The 22748-nt window shown below is 56.8% G+C and overlaps 1 protein-coding gene across 7 annotated transcripts in view; it reads left to right on the forward strand.

Annotated features, from left to right (window-relative positions):
• The window catches only part of KCNQ4 (potassium voltage-gated channel subfamily Q member 4), a 57227-nt gene extending 34816 nt beyond the window's left edge, over nt 1–22411 (forward strand). The window contains exons 5-15 of one of the 7 annotated variants that reach the window (XM_036827688.1): nt 38–163; nt 574–684; nt 867–962; nt 3078–3113; nt 3856–3944; nt 5681–5842; nt 12583–12803; nt 14527–14626; nt 17129–17260; nt 19538–19667; nt 20242–22411. In XM_036827688.1, coding sequence (XP_036683583.1) covers nt 38–163; nt 574–684; nt 867–962; nt 3078–3113; nt 3856–3944; nt 5681–5842; nt 12583–12803; nt 14527–14626; nt 17129–17260; nt 19538–19667; nt 20242–20454 — 1416 coding nt within the window. In that variant the 3' untranslated portion in view covers nt 20455–22411. Of the gene's footprint in view, nt 1–37; nt 164–573; nt 685–866; nt 963–3077; nt 3114–3855; nt 3945–5680; nt 5843–6213; nt 6259–12582; nt 12804–14526; nt 14627–17128; nt 17261–19537; nt 19668–20241 lie in introns of all 7 variants that reach the window. The other 6 variants (XM_036827710.1, XM_036827718.1, XM_036827726.1 and 3 more) reach the window with 6 other exon arrangements.
• The last annotated feature ends 337 nt before the right edge of the window (nt 22412–22748 follow it).

The raw sequence follows: 22748 nt of genomic DNA on the forward strand, positions 1-22748 counted from the left end.
GCCAGGTGTGTGGTCTCATCCCTTGCTGACCCCACAGGAGCTGATCACCGCCTGGTATATCGGGTTCCTGGTGCTCATCTTCGCCTCCTTCCTGGTCTATCTGGCTGAGAAGGACGCCAACTCCGACTTCTCCTCCTACGCCGACTCGCTCTGGTGGGGGACGGTGCGTGAGGGTCTGTGCAGGGCCGCCCTTCTCCCTGGGACCCTCCCAGGCCTGATCATCGTGACCCCGACCTAGGAGCCTGTCCCTGTCCTCTCGACTAAGGCTGGGACCTTCGTGACCAGCCTCTGTGTTAGTCCCCCAACTTCCCCAGTGAACCAGCATGTGAACCCATCTAGTCCCCTACATCAAGCCCTTGTGACCTGTACCCCTCTCCCCCTCCAGCACGGGGGAGGGAGAGAATCCATTTATGCTTCTAACCAGCCCCCGTGACAAGTCCTTGTGACCAGTCCCTGTGGGCAACCATGGAGGCCCCCTCCCTTGTGATCAGGCTCCCACCTGCCTGTGACCCAACAAGCTCCTGTGGGTGGCCCCCGTAACCAGCCCTGCAGGTAACCTGTTTGTGTCCCCAGATTACACTGACGACCATTGGCTATGGTGACAAGACGCCACACACGTGGCTGGGCAGGGTCCTGGCTGCTGGCTTCGCCTTACTAGGCATCTCCTTCTTTGCCTTGCCTGCCGTGAGTCCCCCTCCGCTTAGGATGGCCCAGCCCTGGGCGGGGGCGTCCTGGGGACAGATCCTGCTTAAGCCCCATCCAGCATTTGCATGGGTGGTGGCGGGCACCTCAGATGGGCAGCGGTGGGGGCACCTTTTGTTGTCCCCACCATCACCATATTCCCCGAACCATGCCTATCGTCCTAGGGCATCCTTGGCTCCGGCTTTGCCCTGAAGGTGCAGGAGCAGCACAGGCAGAAGCACTTTGAGAAGCGGAGGATGCCAGCAGCCAACCTCATCCAGGTACAGGACGCCCAGGAAGCCCCTGAACTGAATTGGTGTGTCAGCTCTGTATGGTGACCCTTGTGTCCCAGCTTCACAACTATGACTCCACTTTGAAGCTCAGAGAGATGTGACTTTTCTGGGGTCACATGCCAAGTCAGGGACAGAGCTAGGATGCTGGCTAAGATTGTCAGAAATTTCTCCCTGCACCACATGCCCAGTTCAGGGCTAGCCAGAGCTGTCCCATTGACCCACTGCAACCCCAACTCTACATGGCCTGAAGTGGAGTGGAGCCTGGACAAGAGGCCCTAGGTCCCTAGTGGAAACCCAGTCCTGCCACCCATCAGCTGTGCAGTCATCAGTAAGCCTGTTCTACTCCCAACACCTTAATTCACCCCGCAAGCACTCCCACAAGTGAATGTTGTAGCTACAAACCGAGAGAAACACCTTGAAAGAAAGAAATGGTTCTCTGAAGAGCATTTTCCAGGGGACCTGGCCTGATCTGACCTTAAAGGGGAACTCAGGGATGACTACACTGGGAAACTGACACTTGAGCAGAGAGCTGGAGGATGGGTAGGAGTTAACTAGGTGAAGAGGTGAAGGGGGAAGCCTTCGAGGTAAGGGAACAGTGTGTGCAACGGTCCCGTGGTGAAAGGGAGCAGGGTGTGTTTGATGACCCGGAAGGAAGCTAGTTAAGACTGGAACAGAAAGCTCAAGGAGGAGTGTACAGTGGAAGGGTTTGGATAAGTGGGCGAGGCCTAGACCTGAGGGCCAGAGAGAGGAAGTTAACATTTTCCTAAGAACAATGAGGATCCATTAACAGGTATGGAGCAGGAGGAAGGGGTGACATGATCAGATACGTGTTTTGAAAAGTGGTGAGTGGATTGGAGGGTGACCCGGGTGTGTGGAGGGAGCAGATAAGAGGCTCTGGGAACAGTCTGGGTGAGGCGGGGTGGCGGGTGACTTGGACTAGGGTAGCAACAGATGAGACGGAAAGAAATGGGCAGATTCTGCATATTTAGGAGGTGAAATTAGTGACATCAGGAGTGAGGGAGAGGGAGATGGCAGGGTGACTGGCTTGCCTGACTGGATGGTCGATGACCCTCCTCACTGGAGGGGGACCAGACTTGGGGCATGGAGACTGTGAGTTTGGCTGGAGCATGCAGAGTCTGAGGGGCCTCTGAGCCCCTGAGGGGGGATGTTGAAGAGGCCACTGATGTACTGGTGTGCAGCCGAGGTGAGGAATGTGCTGGGCCTTGTGTGCAGATGATAATGAAGTGCTTGCCCAGTGGGGAGAGGAAAGAAGGAGGAGAGAAGATGGTCCAGAGCTGGGCTTTAAGGAACCTCAGCATTTCGTGGCTGGGTGGGCAGAGTTGAGCCAGCCAAGGAAGCAGAGAAGGAACAGCCAGAGGGGTGGGAAAAAAGCAGGAGTGCGTGGGCTCAGTTTCCCCCACTGTCTGAGGCATTCCGATGGGGCACGGGCTGAGGCAAAACTCTGATCTTTTTGTGACTCCGTGACTCAGCCTTGTGCAAGAGAAACCTCTGCGAGAAATAGTTCAGGGAACATATGCACAGCCCGCCTCGGCCTGCTCCCCAGCTGGCCATGCTCTGACCCCCCAGCCCAGGTCTGACTCAACGCTCCCTTATCTTTCCTCCCCAGGGTGGAACCCCCCTCCCATCTCTGCTATCTCCAGCCACCAGCCCAACCTTTCCTTCTTAGCATCCCTTGGGGCACAATGGCTGCTGTTCCCTGGGAGCTGGCCTTCCGAGGGGCATTGTAGGGGCAGGTGGCTGGCACTGGCCGGGCCGAGAGACAGCTGGTATTGTGGTGCCCGTAATTAATGAGACAGCTCTGGCAGCTGCTCCCCAGCCCAAGCCAGGGGCCTAGGCAAGCAGGAAGTAAAAATATTGCTGTCTTGGGAGGGTGCCTGGCCAGTGAGGTCAGCAGTGGGCCGTCCCTTAAGGACAAGAGGCACCCGAAGAAGGGTCCAGTTCTGCTTCCTCCTGCCCAGCACCTCCCATGCCTTCTTGCCCTCGCTGATCACCCCACTCACAGTCCCTACCTGGCTCTTCTCTTTACCTGTGGGGAGAGGGACTGTCCTTCCTCTTGTCTGACCGTCATCCCTCCTGCTGCAGAGGAAACCCTGCAACTTCATGGATGCTGAGGGGTTGGTAGGTGATGCTCTTTCCTCCCCTCGTCAATCCCATGGGCAGTGACAGGCAGCTGGGAAGGAGGGGGTGGGGTTATTATTAGTAACAATGGTTTATTCAGTCAGTGTTCATTCCCCAAACATTTGCAGAGCACCCATCAGGTGCCAGAGGATACGGCGCTGACCAAGACACAGCTTACAGTCTAAGGAGAGAGAAAGACATTAATCAAATACACAATGAATAGATATTTATCAGCTGTGGTAACAAGAGATAACAGGAGTGTTTAAAGGGGGAACTTGGTATTAAGTGTCTGCTATGTGCCATGCACTGCGCTTGGCATTTAATATACATTTGCCCATTTAGTCCTCACAACACTCTGTTAGGTAAGTAGTATTATGTCCATTTCACAGATGAGGAACCTGAGGCTCTGCACATTTACTTAATTTGCCCACGTGAGTCGGTGGCAAAGCTGGGATTGGAAACCCACTTCTACCTGGTGACAAAACCGCAGCCCTTAACTCCCATGCTCCAAGGCCTCTGGCTCTGATGCTGACTGTGCGTCACCTTGAGGAAGCCTTTTCTCTCCAGGCCTCCTTCTAGCCCTGCTGGGGCTATGGAGTTGGAACTGGCCTCTGGCTCTGAGTACCCTTCACCTGGCCCGAGGACTGGGTTCTTTTGGGGGCAGAGGGCTGGTGGGGGGCTGAGAGGCCCCTCTGATGCCTTGTCCCCCACCACGTCCTTCCCCTTTCTGCCACACCACCAGGCTGCATGGCGCCTGTACTCCACCGACACGAGCCGGGCCTACCTGACAGCCACTTGGTACTACTATGACAGCATCCTCCCGTCCTTCAGGTAGGTCCTACTGCAGGGGGAAGGGGAGGTGGGTGGCTGGTAGTAATGCCCCTTGGGGACAAATGGCTGGGACTCAACCCTGGAGGGGGGCAAAGGGGTAGACAGCTCCCAGGGGAGCATCTGGGGCTGGCTCTGTAGATCCTATGTCACCCAGAGCCTGGAACGTCCTCTCTCCCACTCTGCTATGCCAGGGAATGCAGTGACACTGGACAGAGGGCATGGGGTGGAACCCTGCCCTGCTGGCTGAGCCCTGGGTCCTGGGGTGTTGGCAGGCCACATGCTCACCCAGAGTTGTTGCCACTCAGGGCAGTGGCCCAGGCGGCTCACTCCCCACAGTCTGAGTTGGGGGCAATGTGAGCACTTGCCAGCCTGGCGTATTGCAGCTGGGTAGAGACAGCGTGGTGTGGGCAAGAACATGTGTGCCATGTTGGGTACAAGCACCCACCCCAGCACCCCCATGCGTAACTGATTTTACTGTCCCAGGCAGCAGCCTTAGGGCCCAGAAGCGGGTTCGCCCCACTGGCCCAGGCTGGGGTAAGACTGCACGGGGGTGGCTCCACACAGGGGATCATTAATAGCATCACCAAGGTTCGTGTGGCCAGGTGCCTGGCCAGGCCCTGAGGCAGGAATGAAGACCTTGGAGAGCGGCTCAGTCCCGTGGGCAGGTGGGCAGTGAGCAAGGCAGGGCCAGGCTGCTGCGCTCAGCGTTTCTGCCGGCGCCTTTTTTGCCTCATTAGTTCTCCAAGAGCAGCTGTTGCGTGATCCCACTCACCCCTGCACCTGGCTGCCCCCATCCCCGCTCCCTTTCAGCCCCAGGGGCTTTCCAGGGGAGGAGCAGGAGAGAAGGGGCTGGGAAGGAGGGGCTCCCAGAATCACACTGGTTCCCCCCATCTCTCCACCTGGCAGAGGCAAGCTCCCACCTTAGAGAGGGATGGTGGTTAGATTAGAAGGAGCCGTCCTTTCTAGAAGTAGTCCTAAGGACTCAAGGCCAGGCCTTGGGGAGTGGGGCAGGGGCTGGTTTGTTAGAAATATGATGTGTGTGATGGGGAGGGAAGATTTGGGGAGGTGGTCTTGGGTCCTCTGGAAAGAGGAACAGAGCTTGGTTTGGAAATTCTGGGTCCACTGATCCTCCTTTTCCCTGGACCTCAGTTTCCTCATCCATACAATAGACAAAGAGGACAAAGAGGGGAGATATCCTTCTTGGGTTATAGAAACAGGAAATGGCCTGAGAGTTAGGAAGAAGCTGAGCCCTCAATCTAGTCTCCAAGAGCCCAGTGGCAAGAGTGAATGCTGCAGAAGGAAGCTGGGCTGCCCTATCAAGTCTCTCTCCTCAGCCTCAGTTTCCCCCTAAAATCCAGTCGGATCTGGAGGGCGAGGATTTCAGGGCTGCCGCTGGCCTCCGGGTGGGCACAGCTCCATGTCCAGGTGCTCGGCTTGCTGAGCAGAGAGTGAGGTGGATTTGAGCTCCCACCTGCCCCCTTGGGAGGGTGCCCTCGAGTGGCGCCCATCCTGCACAGTCATACTTGGCACCCTTGAGGGTTTCCCAGGAGCTGAGTATAGAGAGAGAGGGAGGAAGGCTAGTCTCCCACCCCCACCCCTGCCCATGCGGGCCTGGGGTGTTTGCCGAGCACCTCCAGAGAGGCAGGGCCTGGCAAGATCTGTCAGGAGCTCAGTGCCCTCAGGTGAGGGGGCAGTGCCAGGGCCCTGCCTGCTGCTGACGGTGCCCTGTCCTGCAGAGAGCTGGCCCTCTTGTTTGAGCACGTTCAACGGGCCCGCAATGGGGGCCTACGGCCCCTGGAGGTGCGGCGGGCGCCAGTACCCGACGGAGCGCCCTCCCGTTACCCGCCCGTTGCCACCTGCCACCGGCCGGGCAGCACCTCCTTCTGCCCTGGGGAAAGGTAGGGGCCCCCCGGGGCTGCCACCTCCTCTTGCTTCTCCTCCTCCTCTTCCATTCTCTGTCTCATCCTCTCTCAGACCTGCCTCCAGCCACTATGTGGGTGTCTGGGCCTGTGCTGGGGACTCCCAGACCTTGTCATGAGGCCTGGACCAGTTGTCATCAGAGGGTCTGACAGGTATAGAATGAGGGTCTCTCTGGAGAGGCCAGAGTGGACTCATCGTTTTGTCACCTTGGGTTCCAAGGGTCTGAGTGGGGGATATGTCCATATCATCCTTTCCCATCACCTCCTCCATTCATTCCATTGTCCTCTTTCTTTCTGTTTCCACGTCCCCCTCACTCTTCCATCCCTGCACCCCCACCCCTCCCGGGAAGCTGGAGAGAGGAGGAGGCCGCTGGCCACAGGTGCTTACGGCTCAGGTAATCGTGGACACCATACTGGGGTGTGAGGGCAGGGACCCCCCCTCCCCCAGCATGTTCCTCTAGAAGGGGCTTGACGCTGAACTCGCCTCTCGGGAACTAGATGCCACCTGGAAAGAGAGCTCTGTGACTAAGAACTGCTGTAGGGCCTATGTAAACTCAACCAATGACTAATGCTCTTGTCTTGTGCAAGCCTTGTCCACAGCTTTGCTAATCCCAGAGGGTCCTCCTGGGATTCTCCCACAATGCCTTTCTTCCTTACAGAGGGACATTTTGCCGTCCCAACAGTTTCTTTCCCCTTGACCTGCCTCTCCTGGAGCTTTTGCATCTTGAAAGAAGAACAAAGAAAGAACAATGCTTACCCTCATGTAAATGTTCATAAATAGTGGAATTTCAGGCATATTTGGATAAGGGAGGCCCACTAACTCACAATATGGGAAAGCGGCTTCTCCTGTAGAGGTGTAGCTTTGAGGTCAAGGATTCAATCCCCCCACCGTCACAATCACCCCCTGTTGCCTACCCATCTCTTTGTTTTGTCTCATCTTTACATATCATCCCTGAATCAGCCAGGTGGACATCTGGGCCTTGAGCCTCAGGTGTGATTCTGAGTCCCAGGCCCAGAACAAGGGAGGGGAGAAGAGGTGAGCCACTCGGGGATCAGAAGGAGGTGCAGTGAAAGCCTCTGCTGCCTGGTGCTGTGTGTCCTTGAGAAAGTCATCAGGCCACTCTGAGCCTCTGGGTTTCTGGGCTAAAAGGGCCTGGGGAACAGGGAGGAGGGGGTTCTGGTGCAGAGGATGCTGGGAGCAGAATTCCTTTTCCGGTCTCAGTGAGGGCACTTCTGGCCAGGGACTGAACAGGAAGTGGGTAGAGAGGGAGAGCCCCTCCAGGTCTCTGTGGGGAGGGGAAGTGTGATTGGCCAGGGTAGGCTGGGAGTTCCCTGGAAGAGGGTCCACGGTGCAGCCCCACTTGTATTCTTTGTCACTATCTGAATGTCCTACAGTGTTATCCCCACACCCACCCAACCACAGCTGACAGGTAGAAACTCAGAAGTTTTGGCATTTGAGCACCATGGCCCACGGCCTGAGCCGTAGCTTCAGTTCGCTCTGGTCTCACTCTGCCTGAGTGGGAAGACACTGAAAATGGACATTATCCTGGACTCCAGCACCGGTACCACCCCCCGCAGCTGCTCTGGGTCTCTGGCCCCCCAAGGCCTAGGAACAGATGACTGCCGAGAGCTCGGCCATCACTAACTCCCAGCCTGTGTCTATCTGCCCTGCAGTGTCTGTGTGGCTGGGGCTTATGGTGCTGGTGGTGGAATGTCCCTTCTTCCCAGGGACGCCGGGGGCTGAGCTGGGACTTCTAGGAGATCAGGCACCAACCTCAGGCCAAATGGCCATATCCTTAATCTTGGCTCTCTGGGCCCTGTGGGGTGGGTGCCCAAGACAGGACCACCCCCCCCAAACACACACACACACACACACACACACACACACACACCCCTGGTTGGCCACACCTTTAGTGGTGCTTGTGGGTGGATCCAGGCTGAGCACGTTCCCAGGGGCACAAGGAGCAGGACTTCCTGAGGTGTGGCATTGCCAGGGCCAGGACCTCTCTCTGTGGGTTTTGTGCTGAGGTGCTAAGACAGTGGTTCTCAAAGCATGGCCCACTGACTTCCTGCATCGGCATCCCATGGGACATTTGTTCAAAATGCAGGGATACTGGACCTCTCCCCACGCCCACGGAATGAGCATCTCTGGAGAAGAGGCACAGAATTCTGCATATTTAACGTGCTCCCCATGAGATCCTTGTGCAAAGCTGGAGAACCTCTGCATTCTGGGCATGTGGGCTGGAGGATGATTTGAGCTGGGGGGTCCTTCTCTCCCACCAGCCACAGGAGGCCAGCCCCATCCTGGCAGCTCCCCATGCTCTGCCCACCTGCCTCCTTCCCACTAACCTCTGTTTGTGTCTTGTTCTCAACTTTCCAGCCAGATGTTTAGTAATAAACGGAGTTTCTTTCGGATCCACGCCAGCTGGAGACCGAGGTACCCCCTCGCCTGCTCCTCCAGTTCCTGCTCCTCCTTGCCCCACCCAGTTCTGGGGCTGGAGAGGGGGACAGGATGGGCCAAAGACAAGGTGCATGTGCCTGCCGCCTGCCATCTGCCTTGGGGCCCTGACGAGCCCCTCGCCTTCCTGGGGATGCCTCTGCCAGGTCTGGTGCCCAGTCTGCCAGGTCTGGTGCCCAGTCTGCCAGGAGGGACACCTACAGGAGCCTTGGGATGAGTTCTGGCTCTGCCGCTGACCCCCACTGCGTGATCTTGGCCAAATTGCTTCCCTTCTCTGGACCTCAGTTTCCCATCTATGGAATGGGCAGATTGAACTAGAGGCTCTCTGAGGGTCCTTCCCACTCTGACTTTTGCCAGGCCTTTAGCTTCCTGGCTCCCCACTGCCCACCTAGATCCCAGCAGATGCCTGAAGGAGCTGGGACTGGCACCTCCTTCGCTAACTCCAGAGCCCAGTTCTCTAGCTGCCTCATTTAGCCACTACATCCCTTGGTACCTGCCCTGTGCCAGGCCCTGCACTAGGAACACAATGATGAATAAAACATTGTGCCTAGAGAGTTGCAACAAGTAACTGCTATTCGGCGTGATGAGCACGGCTAAAGGCAGAAGCAGAGGGCCTGTGGAGCTTGGGTCAGGCATTTCACCCGGAGAAGGCCCCCAAAGGAGTGGGTGTGAGGGAGGGCCTTCCAGGCCAAGGAAGCGGCGCGCACCAAGGGGAGAGGGTGAGAGAGAGCACGGCTTTGGCAAAGAACAGGCAGCCCAGTGTGGAGGTCGGGAGCTGAGGCTGGGTCACGAAGAACCCAAGGGCCCCATGTGAGCTTTATCCTGTTGGCACTGCCTGGCAGCTTGGGCTTACAGAGTCCTGGGTTTCCCAAAGTGCCTCAGGAGCCTTGAGGATCAGGGGGCCCATGAGGAGGAGATGGGTGACGGAGCTCCTGGCTGCTCTATCAAGAAGCAGTGTTTCTTAGAAACACGGGTTCTGGATCTGAGCCCGGCTAGGGGACCTCGGGCATAAGCCCTCTGTGCCTCCGTTTCCTCCCATGTAAAATGCGGACGATCATAGGGTCTGCTTCCGTTCAAACTGTGCCTGGCTCAGAAGAAGTGCTATATAAATGTCGGCCTCGTGCACTTTGGTATGTTATGATATGAGCTTGGAAACCATGGCTGTAGGACACGGGCACATGCTGGAGGATAAAGCCGAGGAGTCTCTGGGCCAGATCTGCCCCTTTGCAAGATTCCTTGGGCTGTGTGGGTGTGGTGGGCACGAAGGGCGAGGCCAGGGTGGAGAGGCCAGCCATGCGCCGTTTCCCAGTCCTGAAGAGAGGGGCTGTATGCAGCACCAGAAGGGGTAGGCTGCCTCCCCCCACGCCCCCACCGCCGAGCTTGGCCTTCGGCAGGCAGATGGGGTCCTTCAAGAAATCCCTGTGGGAGTGAGCACAAGGGTTGGGTCCAGCAGAGCAGTCAGAGGGCAGCCAGTGCCCTGAGCTTACCCTCTCGCACAGGGAAGCCCCAGTCAAGCCCACACATCTGTGCCCCAGACACCAACAGACGCTGCAATCAGTTTCTCACTGGCACCATTGATGTTTTGGGTCAGAAAATTCTTTATTGTTGGGGGCTGTCACATGCATTGTTCAGCATGTATAGCTGCGTTCCTGGCCTCTACCTAGATGCTAGGAGCACCCCCCAGAGTGACAACCAAAAATGTCTCCAGCCAAATGTCCCCTGGTGAGCAAAACAGCCCCCACCTGAGTATCATTGCCCGAGACCCTATCCTGGCGGCTTGTCCCAGAGAAAGAACATAGTCTCTGCAGTCACAGAAAACTGGGTTCCAGGCCTCGTTCCATCCAGAGGAGCTCTACGACCTGGAAGCCAAGTCACCCCCTTCCGTATCTGTAAAATAGGGGTGGTAACTCTGGAGCCCGCCACCTGAAGTGGCTGAGAGCTGAAAAGGCTCAGGCAGTCAGACTGGACCTTGTGTGTTCTGAGGAGCCGGGGAGGGAAGGAGCTCTTTCGATGTCCACTGTGTGCCAGGTTTCTTTCCATTTTCTTTGAGCTTTTAGGCTCCAAAGAGGCTGACATGAGCCATTTTCTGGGCGCTGCCCAAGGAGCTGGAATCCAGGGCCGCCCCTGGGAAAACAGTGCCTTCTTACCTTGAAGAGGAGCCCAGGGTCTCTGGCTGGCTGGAAAGTTACAGAACCCCACAAACCACGCTGGAAGCTCCTTCAACCATCACAGAATCAGAGCTGGAGAGGGACCTTTCAAGACCTCTAGGGCAAGCCCCCACCCCCTTCCTTTATCAGTCCTGCTGAGTGCAAACTCAGTCTTGCTCGCACACTTCTCGTGACAGGGAGGTCACCCCCTTCCCCCAGAACACCATTGGAGCGTTCTGACACTTGGCTGAGTGTCAGGGCCTTCTCCACCCACCTCTCTTCCTCTGCCCCTTGGAAGAGTGGAGGACAGAAGGAGGGGCTGCACGGATGGGGTTGGGGGTGCTTGCCAGCATGAGGAGAGCCTGAAGGAACAGCTCTGCGGAGGAAAGTTTGGGAGAGCCATCCTCAAACTTTGGTTGGAATCTTTGGGATGTGCTGAGGGGATCCTGGGCCAGCAAACAGCATGCTGGATTGCAGGGGCCACTCTGTCCTTCTCTTCTGATATCTTCAGGGCCCCCATCCTTGACCTGTAACCTCTCCCCTCTGGGCAGAGGTTCCTACCCCTAAGGATGGCCCTACATCCCAGTTGCCTTCCTGAAGGCACCTGCTGAAGGTGCCCCTGGTTTCGAGGTCTCCCTCACCTCAGCACCTCGGCTCTATACTCTGTCCCCCATGCCCTGGGCATGGAGGACCATGGCTCCCACTCTGCCCTGAAACCAGAATCTGTCCTCTCCTCAACCCTGGATCTGAAAGTCCCAGAGACTAGGTGACACAGTGTCCTCCCCCAGCCCCGGCCCCATCTCAGAATTCCTCCCAGACTGGCTGATGATCTCCTGAGCCAGGGCCTTGGACATTTGGGGTGGAAGGGCCCCAAACGTGTCTGAAGGGGGCCCTTCAAGTGGCAAGCCACAGCAGGGAGGCAGTGGTGACACCACAGGCCATGGGGTGGGGATGTTTGCATAGGTCCTATTCAGACAGCGGCAACGTGGTCCTTGAACCTCTTGGACACAGAGTTACTCTACCAGGTATTGGTTAAGCAGGGCCTGTTGCGGGGAATCTGAGGCCTCCCCTCATCTGTCTTCCTCCAAGATTTGGGGAATGGGTGAGGAGTTTGGGTGCGGGAAGGGAAGTCTGAGTACACACACAGATACGCACACGTGTGTTCACACATACACAGACATGTAGATGCTGTTGAACTGCAGACTCAGGAGGCTGGGGGGGGGGTCACATGAGCAGGACGTCCATCTGGGTGGGCAGAGCTCAGGCAGGGGAGACCACAGAACAGGTTATAGACCTTCACTGGGAGGAGGGGCACCAGGCATGGCCTGGGCATACTTGTGGGCCCATGCTGGGCCAAGAACCCCAGCAGGCCAGTGCACTGCACACCTCCAGGGGCACCATTCTCACTGAAGTCTGAGTGATGGAGACTTTGGAATTTTGCAGTGCACTGCCTGTACAACTGTACCAGGTCCTAAAGCCCTGACCTGACCAGTGTGGGGTCAGATAGCTCCAGCGGTGGACAAAGGAGGAAAATATAAATTGACACGTGTATACACGTGCTGATGTAGGTACACACACTGGCACCTGTGGGCATGCAAGCACACACCCTACACATGCACATGCCCTCAACTCCACACAGCCCGCCCCTGTGTACAGGGAGGAGCTGGGGGCCTAACTCAGTGTGCATGGCCAGGTGAGCTTCTCCATCCCTCAGCAGCCTGTCTGTCCCCAAAGGGGTCACCACCTCCACCCACCCACCTGCCTGGGCCAGGCCCAGCTCCCCCATCCCCCTGTCTGTCTCTAACTCCCTTCTTGGGTTTCTGTCACTCTTTCCACTCTGACATCTGTCTCCTGTGCACCCCTTATCTGTCTGGGCAACAAGGGGTGGGAGGTGGGAGTGGGGAGGGGAGTTGTTCAGACTGACCCTGGATCAGCTTCTCATAGGAGTCAGGGCCCCCCTCACCACACCCTGGTCCCATCCCAGGAAGTCTCCCCTTGGTGGAGAATCAGCCCCAGTAGCTGCCCCCAAGCCCTAAGTCAGCAGTGTCCCCACTCTCACCGGCCCCCAGCTCCTGCTAACTCGGCTCTCTCCCCCACCCGACCTGCTGTGCCAGCAGCCGGATGGGTATCAAAGACCGCATCCGCATGGGCAGCTCCCAGCGGCGGACAGGCCCCTCCAAGCAGCACCTAGCACCTCCACCGATGCCCACTTCCCCGAGCAGCGAGCAGGTTGGAGAGGCCAGCAGCCCCACCAAGGTGCAGAAGAGCTGGAGCTTCAACGACCGCACACGCTTCCGGGCCTCCCTGAGACTCAAACCGCGCGCCTCCACTGAGGGTGAGCCCCTGCGGGTCTGGGGCCAGGACCTGCTGAGGGTGGCAGGGCGGACACAGAGTCTGGGCTGGGGGTGGAAATACTTGGTTCTAGCCCCAGCTTTGCAGCAGATTGACTATCTTTGGGCACCAGTCTTCCGGTCTGTAAAATGGACATCATAATACCTGCTTTGCTGATGCTCCAGACAGTTTGAGAATCAGAGGAGAATGTAGAGGTGGCATTTGGTAGTAGTTAGGAGCACAGGCTTTGGAGCCAGGCTGCCTGGGTTTGAATCCTGGCTTTGTCACTTATCTTGGGCAGGTAACTTAATCTCCCTGGGCCTCATTTTCCACATCTATAAAATGGGAACAAGAAGCATATCTACTTCATAGGATTGTTGTGAGGATTAAATGAGATTATCCACAGTAGGTGAACGGAAGAGTTCTGGAATATAGTAAGTGCTCAACAAAAGCTAGAAGTATTATAAACATGCTCTGGAAGGAGCAGGAAGCCATCCTTGCTGAACTGAGCCCTGACTGTGTACAGCCCCATGCTGGATCATCTCGTTTACTTCTCTCAACAACTCTGGGAAGTAGGGTCTGTCTCTATCCCCATTTTATGGATGTGGAGACTGAGCTCTCTCAGCTAGTGAGTGGTAGAGCTGGTATCCTCAACCACGTCTGTCCAGCTCCATGGCCCACACTCCCCACCCTGGCCCTCTTCGCCAGCCCAGCCTGGGGATGTGAGGCTGCAAACCTGGTGGGGTTGCTTTTAACTGGTTAGAGAGGTCACTTTTTTGAGTTCGAGCTCCATGACCTAGGTAGGATACTGCCCCTTTCTGTGCCTCGGTGTCTTCTTCTGGAATACAAGAGGGTTGGACCAAGTCCCCTGGAAGACTTCTCCCAGCTTTGACCTGCTTCAGGGCCCTGGGTGGGAAAAGGAGTTGGGGTGGGTAGACAAGGATGGAGGTTGGGGACGGGAACCTCGGAGGGAGGGGACCCAGCCATGCTGCCTCTGTCCGTGCTGTACCAGCCCCCAACATGCTGCTGGCTGACCACTCGGGCAGCCCTTTCCTGGAAAGTTACAGAACCCCACAAACCAGTCTTTGGGAGGTGCTGGAAGTCTGGGCATGGCTGGTGCCCGGGGCCTCCTCTTCCCTGCCAAGAAGCTGCCTGGCCTCCTGCCCCTCCTGCCCCTGTGAGGCCAGGATAGCATTACCTGTCTGTGCAGTGCAGGGCACCAGCCTCGGAGAAGCTGTTTCTCTCATGGGGGCGGGAGGGAGAATGACTTGGTTTAGGGACTTTGTCAGTAGCAGAGCTGGGGGTGGGAGCCAGCCCCTTGATTGGCTCCAGGCTGAAGGATGAGGCTGTGTGCGCCAATTGTGTGCAGAGGCCTCGAGCCCCTTGTCTTTGGGGCTCACCGGCCTGCGTGCTGGGACAGGTGGGACTTCCTCTAGGGCTGTGTGCGCTTTACCCCGGGCCAGACCACATGTGCCCTAAAGCAGCTCCTGCTCACCAGCCACCAGGCAGATGTTTACACGGGGCAGATGGGCATGCAGCAAACGGAGGTTTTCACTCTGGGTAGGACAGCCAGGGGGGCAGGAACCTGGTCTGCTTTGTGCCCCCAGGAAGGTTCTGGGCCCTTCCTGAGGCTCTGTCTCCCTCTCCGTACCTCTAAGGGTGGTGGTAGGGGTTGGGCATGGCCCCTTCTGCTGCCACCACCTGTCCCCCTGCCCCCGACTTTTCAGAGGGCCCCTCGGAGGAAGTGGCAGAGGAGAAGACCTACCAGTGTGAACTCACAGTGGACGACGTCATGCCCGCTGTGAAGACGGTCATCCGCTCTGTCAGGTGAGGCTGAGGCTGGAGGCGGGCCGCCCGCCGCTGCTCCCCATCTGGGGCCTGCTCTCATGGCCAGGCCTGGCCTAGCTCCCAGCACGCCAGCTGCTGCCTGCCTGGTACCCTCAGTGGAAGACGGGCGGGGTGGAGAGGCGGCATATGGCTCCCAGCAGGCTTTGTGCAGACACATCGTGTCTGGACGGCTGGCCGGGGGGGGCGGTGGGCACCGCTGCCCGTCGTGGTCCCTCTGCTCACACCTGCGGTGTCCTCTCTGCTTCTCTCCCCTTCTCTCTTACTTCATGTCAGGCTCTCTTCTCTTTATTTCTCTCTGCCTAGCTGGTATCGGCATCTGCCTGTTTCTCCCTGGGTCTCCGTCTTACATGCAGTTTTGCTCCATCTCTGTGTCTCAGTCTCATCCTCCTCTTGCCTCTGTGACTCAGACTTACTGTCTCTCCTTGGGTGTCTTGACCTCTGCCTGTCTGTTTCCCCCAGGACTTCCTCCAGAGCAGTGTTTTTCAAACCACAGGTCACAACAGTTTGAAATCAACTTAGTGAAATCAACTTAGGGGGCCATGGTCAACATTAAAAAAAAAAGAATAGAAAGTATCAGAGTGCATCCCTCATAGTAAGAATAAAAATGTTTATGAAACTTCTATTTCAGTTGTGTGTGTGCGTGTGTGTGTGTGTGTATACTAGCTTCTGTAAACTGTATTTTTTATGGTGGGTCTTGGTCAAAAAGTTTGAAGGCCCCTGCCCTACTGGCTTTACTGGCTGTCTCCCTCAACAATTCAGGGGGGGCCAGAGTCTCCTGAGCCCTTTAGCCGTACAGCCAGGGATCTGGCCCCAAGCTCCTTGGAATGGAGTTCTGGCCTAGTCTCTGTCTCCACCCTGCCGCTCCAGCTTCACCCCTAGGCCTTCTAGACTCACGCCCTCTCCTCCCTGCCTCATGCACCTGCCTGGACACCCTCCTCCCAGAGAGTCTGAGGCCTCTCCCCACCCGCTTTTTACACATCCTGTCTCTCCCCTCCAAGTGCCCAGCTTCTGAAACACAACGCCTGAGCTGCCCCCTGGCTCAGGTCAGCTCTCCTTGGCGCCTCACACCCAGCATACCCCAATCCTGTTCCTCCTCCCATGTCCCCATGTCAGGCAGTGGCACCGCCATCCACCCTGTGCCCAAGCCATGGGGTTGTGCTGGACTCAGACTCAGAAGCCTTTCAGTCCTCTCTCCTGCACAGCTCAGAGCTGTCCTGTGTCTCCACCCCACTGCCCTCTCCCAACTCTTCCCCTGCAGTGGGTCTTCCCACCCGGGACTCTGCCCGTCCGGGGCATCCTCCACACAGGCGTGCAGAGGATGGTTATGCTGAAGCAGAGGAAGCCACACGGCCGTCCCCACTGCCCCGACCTCCCAGTGCCCAGTCGCTGCCGGGCATTCAGAGCTCTTCAGAGTAACCCCCCACCCCAGCCCCGCAACACATACACACACCTCCCCTGCCTCCCATGGATTAACCCTTTTCCTTCACATCCTGTTCCAGCTACTCTGAACTGACTCTCACTCACACATCTCCTTGCCTGTCTGTGTCCAGAAAGCCTCCCTTCATTCCCCTCCTCTTGCCCTGGGACTGCAAAGTATCACTCTTTTTTTTTTTTTAAATAAATTTATTTATTTTATTTTATTTATTTTATTTTTGGCTGCTTTTGGGTCTTCGTTGCTGCGCACGGGCTCTCTCTAGTTGCGGCGAGCGGGGGCCACTCTTTGTTGCGGTGCGCGGGCTTCTCATTGTGGTGGCTTCTCTTGTTGCGGAGCACGGGCTCTAGGCGCGTGGGCTTCAGTAGTTGTGGCATGCAGGCTCAGTAGTTGTGGCACACGGGCTTATTTGCTCTGCGGCATGTGGGATCTTCCCGGACCAGGGATCGAACCGTGTCCCCTGCATTGGCAGGCAGATTCTTAACCACTGCGCCACCAGGGAAGTCCCAGCAAAGTATCACTCTTAAGACTTGTCCCCTGACCTCCCCACCCAAGCTCTCCCTTCTCATGGTCCCCAGTCCTCTTTCTCCATTCCTTGACATGACCCTTGTCACCCCATAATTGTCTGTGTCCTCTCCGTCTCCCACCCCAGACCAGTGTTCCTGAGGCCAGGGATTGGATCTGATGCCCTTTTGGGTGCCCAGGGTCCAGCACAGCAGTGCTAACAGGCATATGCAAAAATGTCTTCCCCTAAGCTGTCATCAGCAGCAGTGTTCACAGATGCCTACCTTGTGTCCCACCCAGCAGAGAGAAACCAGGCCCAGTCCCTGCCCTCCCAGGTGACTGCAGATACAGGCACATTAAAGAATACCAAACAAACTTAGGGGGCCGGGGCAGAAGCGCGGTGGGTAGGTAGGCAGGCTGGACACCCGGCAGTGGCTGTTTGCGGTGGCCCAAGCAGGAGCTGCCCTCGTGCTGGACAAGGTAGCAAAGGACGGAGAGGGGGCTGGAAAAGAATCCCTGTCCTCTGAGACCCCCTCCCCCGACAGGATCCTGAAGTTCCTGGTAGCCAAAAGGAAATTCAAGGAGACGCTACGACCATACGACGTGAAGGACGTCATCGAGCAGTACTCCGCAGGGCACCTGGACATGCTGGGCCGGATCAAGAGTCTGCAGGCCCGGTGGGTGAGCCGGCCCCCGACGGGGGAGGGGGGCAGGGCGGCTGCGGCACCAACCCCCGCACGAGGTCCGCTGGAGCCCATCTGCCGGTGCCCGAACGGAGCCCCAAGCGCCCCCTAGGGGCCGCTGCGGGAGCTGGAGTTTCTGGCCTGCAGCGCGCTGCAGCCAGAGCCCGCACCTGTTATTGAACCTGAAGAAACGCCAAGCCGCAGGTCCTCCCTGCGAACCCTACTGACCTGCTTGTCTCAGGAACGTCTTTAGATGACTGTTTTCTCGTCCTGAAGTAACAGGCTTAAGATAATCAGTGACCTTCCATCTCCTAAGGGAATAGGCAAATTGTCCTCAATACTGTTCACCTCTTGCCTCTGGAATCCTCCAGCACCTCTTCTCTCCACCCAGCGTATAGGAAGATTCTCACACCAAGACCCCAATCACCTACAACTCGCCCTTTTCCTCTTGTGGCTTGCATTCTCACTGCCCATTCATTTGTTCTCTCAAGAAATAGTTATTGGGCATTTATTTGTTACTTACCAGACAGTGGGGATATGGTAGAAAGCAAATGGCTCCTGCCCTCATGGAGCTTTCATGCCAGTGGAAGGAGAACAGATGATAGTAAGTGAAACTAGAATATGTCAATTGATGATAAAGGCTAAGGAGAAAAATAAGGGTTAGGGTGTTGGGATTTGTGATTTTTAAATAGGCGAGAAGGTGACATTTGAGAAAAAAAAAATTGAAGGTGAGGCAAACAGTCCCATGGTTGTTGTTTAAATAAAGAGTTTCCAGAGGGAACAGCAAGTGTAAAGGGTTTGAGATGGGCAGGTGCCTGGGATGATGATTTAGGAACAGCAAGCAGGCCAGTGCGCCTGTCCTGGCACGAGGGAAGCAGGAGATGAGGTTAGAAGGCTAATGGCACTTAGACTATATAAAGCCCTGTAGGCCACTGCAAAGATGTTGGCATTCATCAGAGTAAGATGCAAGCATTGGAGGTCCTTGAGCAAAGGACTGATGAAATCTGAGGTATATTTTTAAAGGATCACCCTAGATGCTGTGTTGAGAATGGCCTATAAGGGGCTAGGGTGGAAGTAGGGAGACCATTGAGGAAGCTACTTCAGACATCCAGGCAAGAGATGATGGGGACTTGGACCAGGTGGCAGCAGTTGAGGTGGGGAGAAATGGTCATATTCTCGATATATTTTGAAGGTAGAGCTGACAGGGTTTTTGGACGGGGTGTAAGAGAATAAAAGAGAGAGAGGGAGAGAATCAAGGATAAAGCCAAGGTTTTGGCTTGAGCAAGAGGAAAAAAGTTGCTGTTTATTGACATGGGGGAAGTCAATGTGTGGAGCAAGTTTTGATCAGGAAAGTTGGGACATGTTGGGTTTGTGATGCCCATCAGACATCTAAATGGAGTGTTGATCTGGCAGAGGAGTGTGGAGTTTGGAGGAGAGGTATAGGCTGGAGATATAGATTTGGTGTCAACAGTGTATAGAGGAATTGAAAATCTGGAACTGAAGACATCAGTTAGCGAGTGAGAGTAAATAGAAAAAAAGAAGTCTCAGGAATGAGCCTTGGGTCCTGCAATGTTTAGAGGTTGTGGAGATAAAGGAGGAACCAGCAAAGGAGACTGAGAAGGAGCGGTGAGTGAGGTAGGAGGAGAACTGGGCGAGGCTGATGTTTGGGAGTCCAGATGAAGAACATGCAGGAAGAAGGGGTGATCAGATGTGCCGAGCACTGCTAACAGGTCAAGTATAATGAGAATCAAATTTAACAACGTGGAGGTCATTTGGGAACTTGACAACAGTAGTTTTGGTGAAATGGTGGGAATGAAAGCCTGATTGGGGAGGTTTTGGAGAGGAAGGAAGGAGAGAAATTGAAGATAGAGGATAGAGCTAACACTTTCAATAATTTTGCTATAAAGAGGAGTAGAAAAATAACGTGCATCCAGCTCCAGCCTTGTCCCCCTTATAACTCACATTCCTACTTTCGTCTCTCCCTCTACGCAGTCCACCGTTGCCTGCCTGTGCTCCCGTCAGGCAGCTGTTTTACTTGTCATGCTTGCGTGTGGTGCCTTTGCTCGCCTGGTTGGAAAACCCTCAAAGCAGCGGCCGGGTACCTCCGTTTAACTCGGCCTCCATTTGGCAGATCAAACCGGCCCCTCCCTCAGATTGCCTGCTCCCACCGTGCAGGATGTCTCTCTCCCCTTTCTGCAGGCAAACTCGAATTCTTGTAGGAGAGAGTTGTGGCGAGTGCCTGGGCCCTTTGACAGTTCCCTTTCCCCACAGGGTGGACCAGATTGTCGGCCGGGGCCCCGGGGACCGGAAGGCCCGGGAGAAGGGCGACAAAGGTCCCTCCGACACGGAGGCGGTAGATGAAATCAGTATGATGGGACGCGTGGTCAAGGTGGAGAAGCAGGTGAGTGTCGGAGGGAGTTTCGCTGGTGTGGTGGAGCTAGTCGTCGACCAAGAAGCTCTGGAATGCCCCCGGGTCAAGCCCAAGGGGAGGGTGCGTTTCTCAGAGCAGCCCGGAGCACCCGCGGGGCAGGCATCCACTGCCCGACCGACCCCGCCCTACAGATAAGCCCCGCCTCCCAGGAGGCCCGCCCACTCCTGCTAAATGACCCCGATAAACCCACCCCCTCCGGCCAAGCCCCGCCCTACGCTGCTAGCGTCTCAGATAAGCCCGTCGAAGTCCCACCTACTTCATCTGACCCCCTCCTCCCTTGTCTCTATCGATCACCCGGACTATCCCAACCAATCCCAACTAAAGTTCGTTCATGAGGGGCGGGGCGGGGAATAAACCCCAGGTTCCCAGCTTCGTTCCGCCCCCCGGCCAAGCTCCGCCTTTCCTGTCGCACTCCCTCCCGGAGGAGCCGTGTCTCCCAGATGTGACCCTCCCCGGGCAAGCCCCGCCTCCCAGCCGCGTCCCGCCCCCAAGTCCCGCCTCCAGTCCCGGCCAGGCCCCGCTTCCAGCCGCGCCCCGTCCCCAGGTGCAGTCCATCGAGCACAAGCTGGACCTGCTATTGGGCTTCTACTCGCGCTGCCTGCGCTCTGGCACCTCGGCTAGCCTGGGCACCGTGCAAGTGCCGCTCTTCGACCCCGACATCACCTCCGACTACCACAGCCCTGTGGACCACGAGGACATCTCCGTCTCCGCACAGACGCTCAGCATCTCCCGCTCTGTCAGCACCAACATGGACTGAGGGGCTTCTCAGGGGCGGGGTAGCACACGGCCAGCCCCTCGGCCTGGCGCTCGGACCCTCCCTCTGAGGCCTCCGGACTCCTCTCTTACTTGAACTCGCTCCCTCGTGGGGAGAGAGGCCACACGCAGTATTGAGCTGCCTGGGTGGGCGAGATACCCGATGTGGGTGCCAGCGACCCTCCCCACCTCAGGAGCGTGAGATGCCAGGCCGCACGGAGGGCAGCAGCGGCGGCTGTCCCGCGGCCTCTGGGCCCCCCAGTGCCCTGCCCGTTCCATCAAGGCCTGACACGGCCCGCCGGGCAGGGGCATTGCTCCGGGAGTGGGAGCAGGGCACTGGGGCCCTGGGCCCTGACTCAGCTTCCAGCTATGCAAGGTGAGGTCTTTGGCCCGCCCTTTGGACAGAGCAGGGAAGCCTTCCCGCCAAGTCCCCGCCCCACTTGGGGGTGGGCCCACGGTGCCCACACAGGTATCCACAAGCACAGGACCCTGCCGCAAGGCAGGTGGGCACCATATATGCAAACTATGTTAAATATGCAACTCTGGGGACCCCCATGGGGTCCCTCTGCCCCTCCCCCACTGGGAGATGGGCCCCCAGCAGTAGCTGGTCTCAGGCTGCTTGGCTATGACCCCCATCCCTGTTCTTTGGCTTATCAACTGCTCACCTCCCAGCATGGGGCCTGTTTCTCCCTTGCCTCCCAAAGGGCAGTGTCTGGGCCTTTCTTCCCATTTGCAGGTGTCCCCTCCCAGGGGCTCCCTCTTCCTGCCAATGTTCACTCCCCTCTGGCCCTAGACACCGTCGACAGCACAAGTTTCTGTGTTCTCCCCCCAACCTCCCACAGACAATACTCCCACGGTCACACAAACATGCCCCTACAGTTTCCCCAGGAAACTGCAGGAAGTCTCTCACACTCGTGCTGACACACACAATCATCCACACTTGGAGACTCGAGCGCAGAGCCACTCAGCCTTTCCTGGGCCTCTGCAGCTGAGGCCAGTGGACTGGCCTTGCAGGGCAATGTCCACACTCCTACCAACTACATCCAGGCAGGAGAGGGAGCTCTGATGTGACTCCAGGTCTCCAGAACTTTACCAGCTCCCCTTTCTCAAGAAGATCTACTCCTCACAGGTCCAGGAGCCCTAACTGCTGCCTCTGCCTGCCCCCGAGGGCCCTCCTTAGCGTCCCCACAGCACAACTCAGGCCTAGGCCTCTGGGGCCTGGACAGCACTGGAAAGACCACAGACCCTTCCCCACGGTTATCAGGCCCACTTCCATCTAGGCTTGCCCTCTTCCTAGTTACTCTAACTCACTCCCAGAGAGAATAATAAGGCATCTAGCGAGTACCATTTGTCAGGCACCAACTGTGCATATGGCGCTCACATGCACTGTTTCCCCTCCTTCCATACTCCACTTTTCACTTCATTTGGCAGCCCCCATACTGCATAAGCCCCCATCCACTCCAGGCCCCCAGCACCTCTTTGGTATCCCTACCCCTTTGTCCTTCTTCTGCAAAGCCAGTGCAGGTGGCAGGAGGGTGATGGGTAGTGGACCAATGGTGACCCTTTGTGGGGCACCAGGGAATAAGGGGCTCAGGCCCAGCTGCCTGCATCTCATGACTGGGGACCTGCATGCACCAGCGCCAGGGCTGGGGTTGGATCTTGCTCAGCCCCATGGTGCCCAGCCTCTGCCCCCACGTGCCCTCTGCATGTGACCGTCATGCCCTGGATGGAGCCTATCCTGGCTCACCTCACCTGCACTGCACTGTCCCCAGAGAGCCACACCTCCGCCCCCTGAGAGACAGAGCTGTGGAGAGGGGCAGGAGAATGGGATTATCCTATGACCAAAGGAGACTTGGGAAGAAGCCCTTCCTGCTTCCACGATCAAGGTTCCCCACCAACCCGGTTCTCGGATATGCAAGTACCTCACTTTGTTAACTTATTAACTTATTGATTTCATTAAAGTTTTCAGCAGGAGGTGGTTGGTCTTGGCTGTTCAGTGCCTGTGGAGTGGGGCACCTGGTCTGGGGGTGGGGATGAGGAGATTTGGAAGGCAGCTATGCTCACCACTATACCACCAATGCTGCACAGGAGGACGAGGAGATTTGGATTAGTCAGGACTCTGGTTGTAAACAACAGAAACGCAACCCGATAAGCCTTAAGAGGAAGGAAGGGAGGGAGGGAGGAAGGAAGGAAGGAAGGAAGGAAGGAAAGGGAGGGAGGCAGAAATTTATTGGCCCAGATAACTAAGAAGTCCAGGGGATAGATTTGGCTTCATGCACAGCTAGATCTAGGTGCTTA

The sequence above is a fragment of the Balaenoptera musculus genome, chromosome 1 (assembly GCF_009873245.2).
Source record: "Balaenoptera musculus isolate JJ_BM4_2016_0621 chromosome 1, mBalMus1.pri.v3, whole genome shotgun sequence".
Lineage (NCBI taxonomy): Eukaryota > Metazoa > Chordata > Mammalia > Artiodactyla > Balaenopteridae > Balaenoptera > Balaenoptera musculus.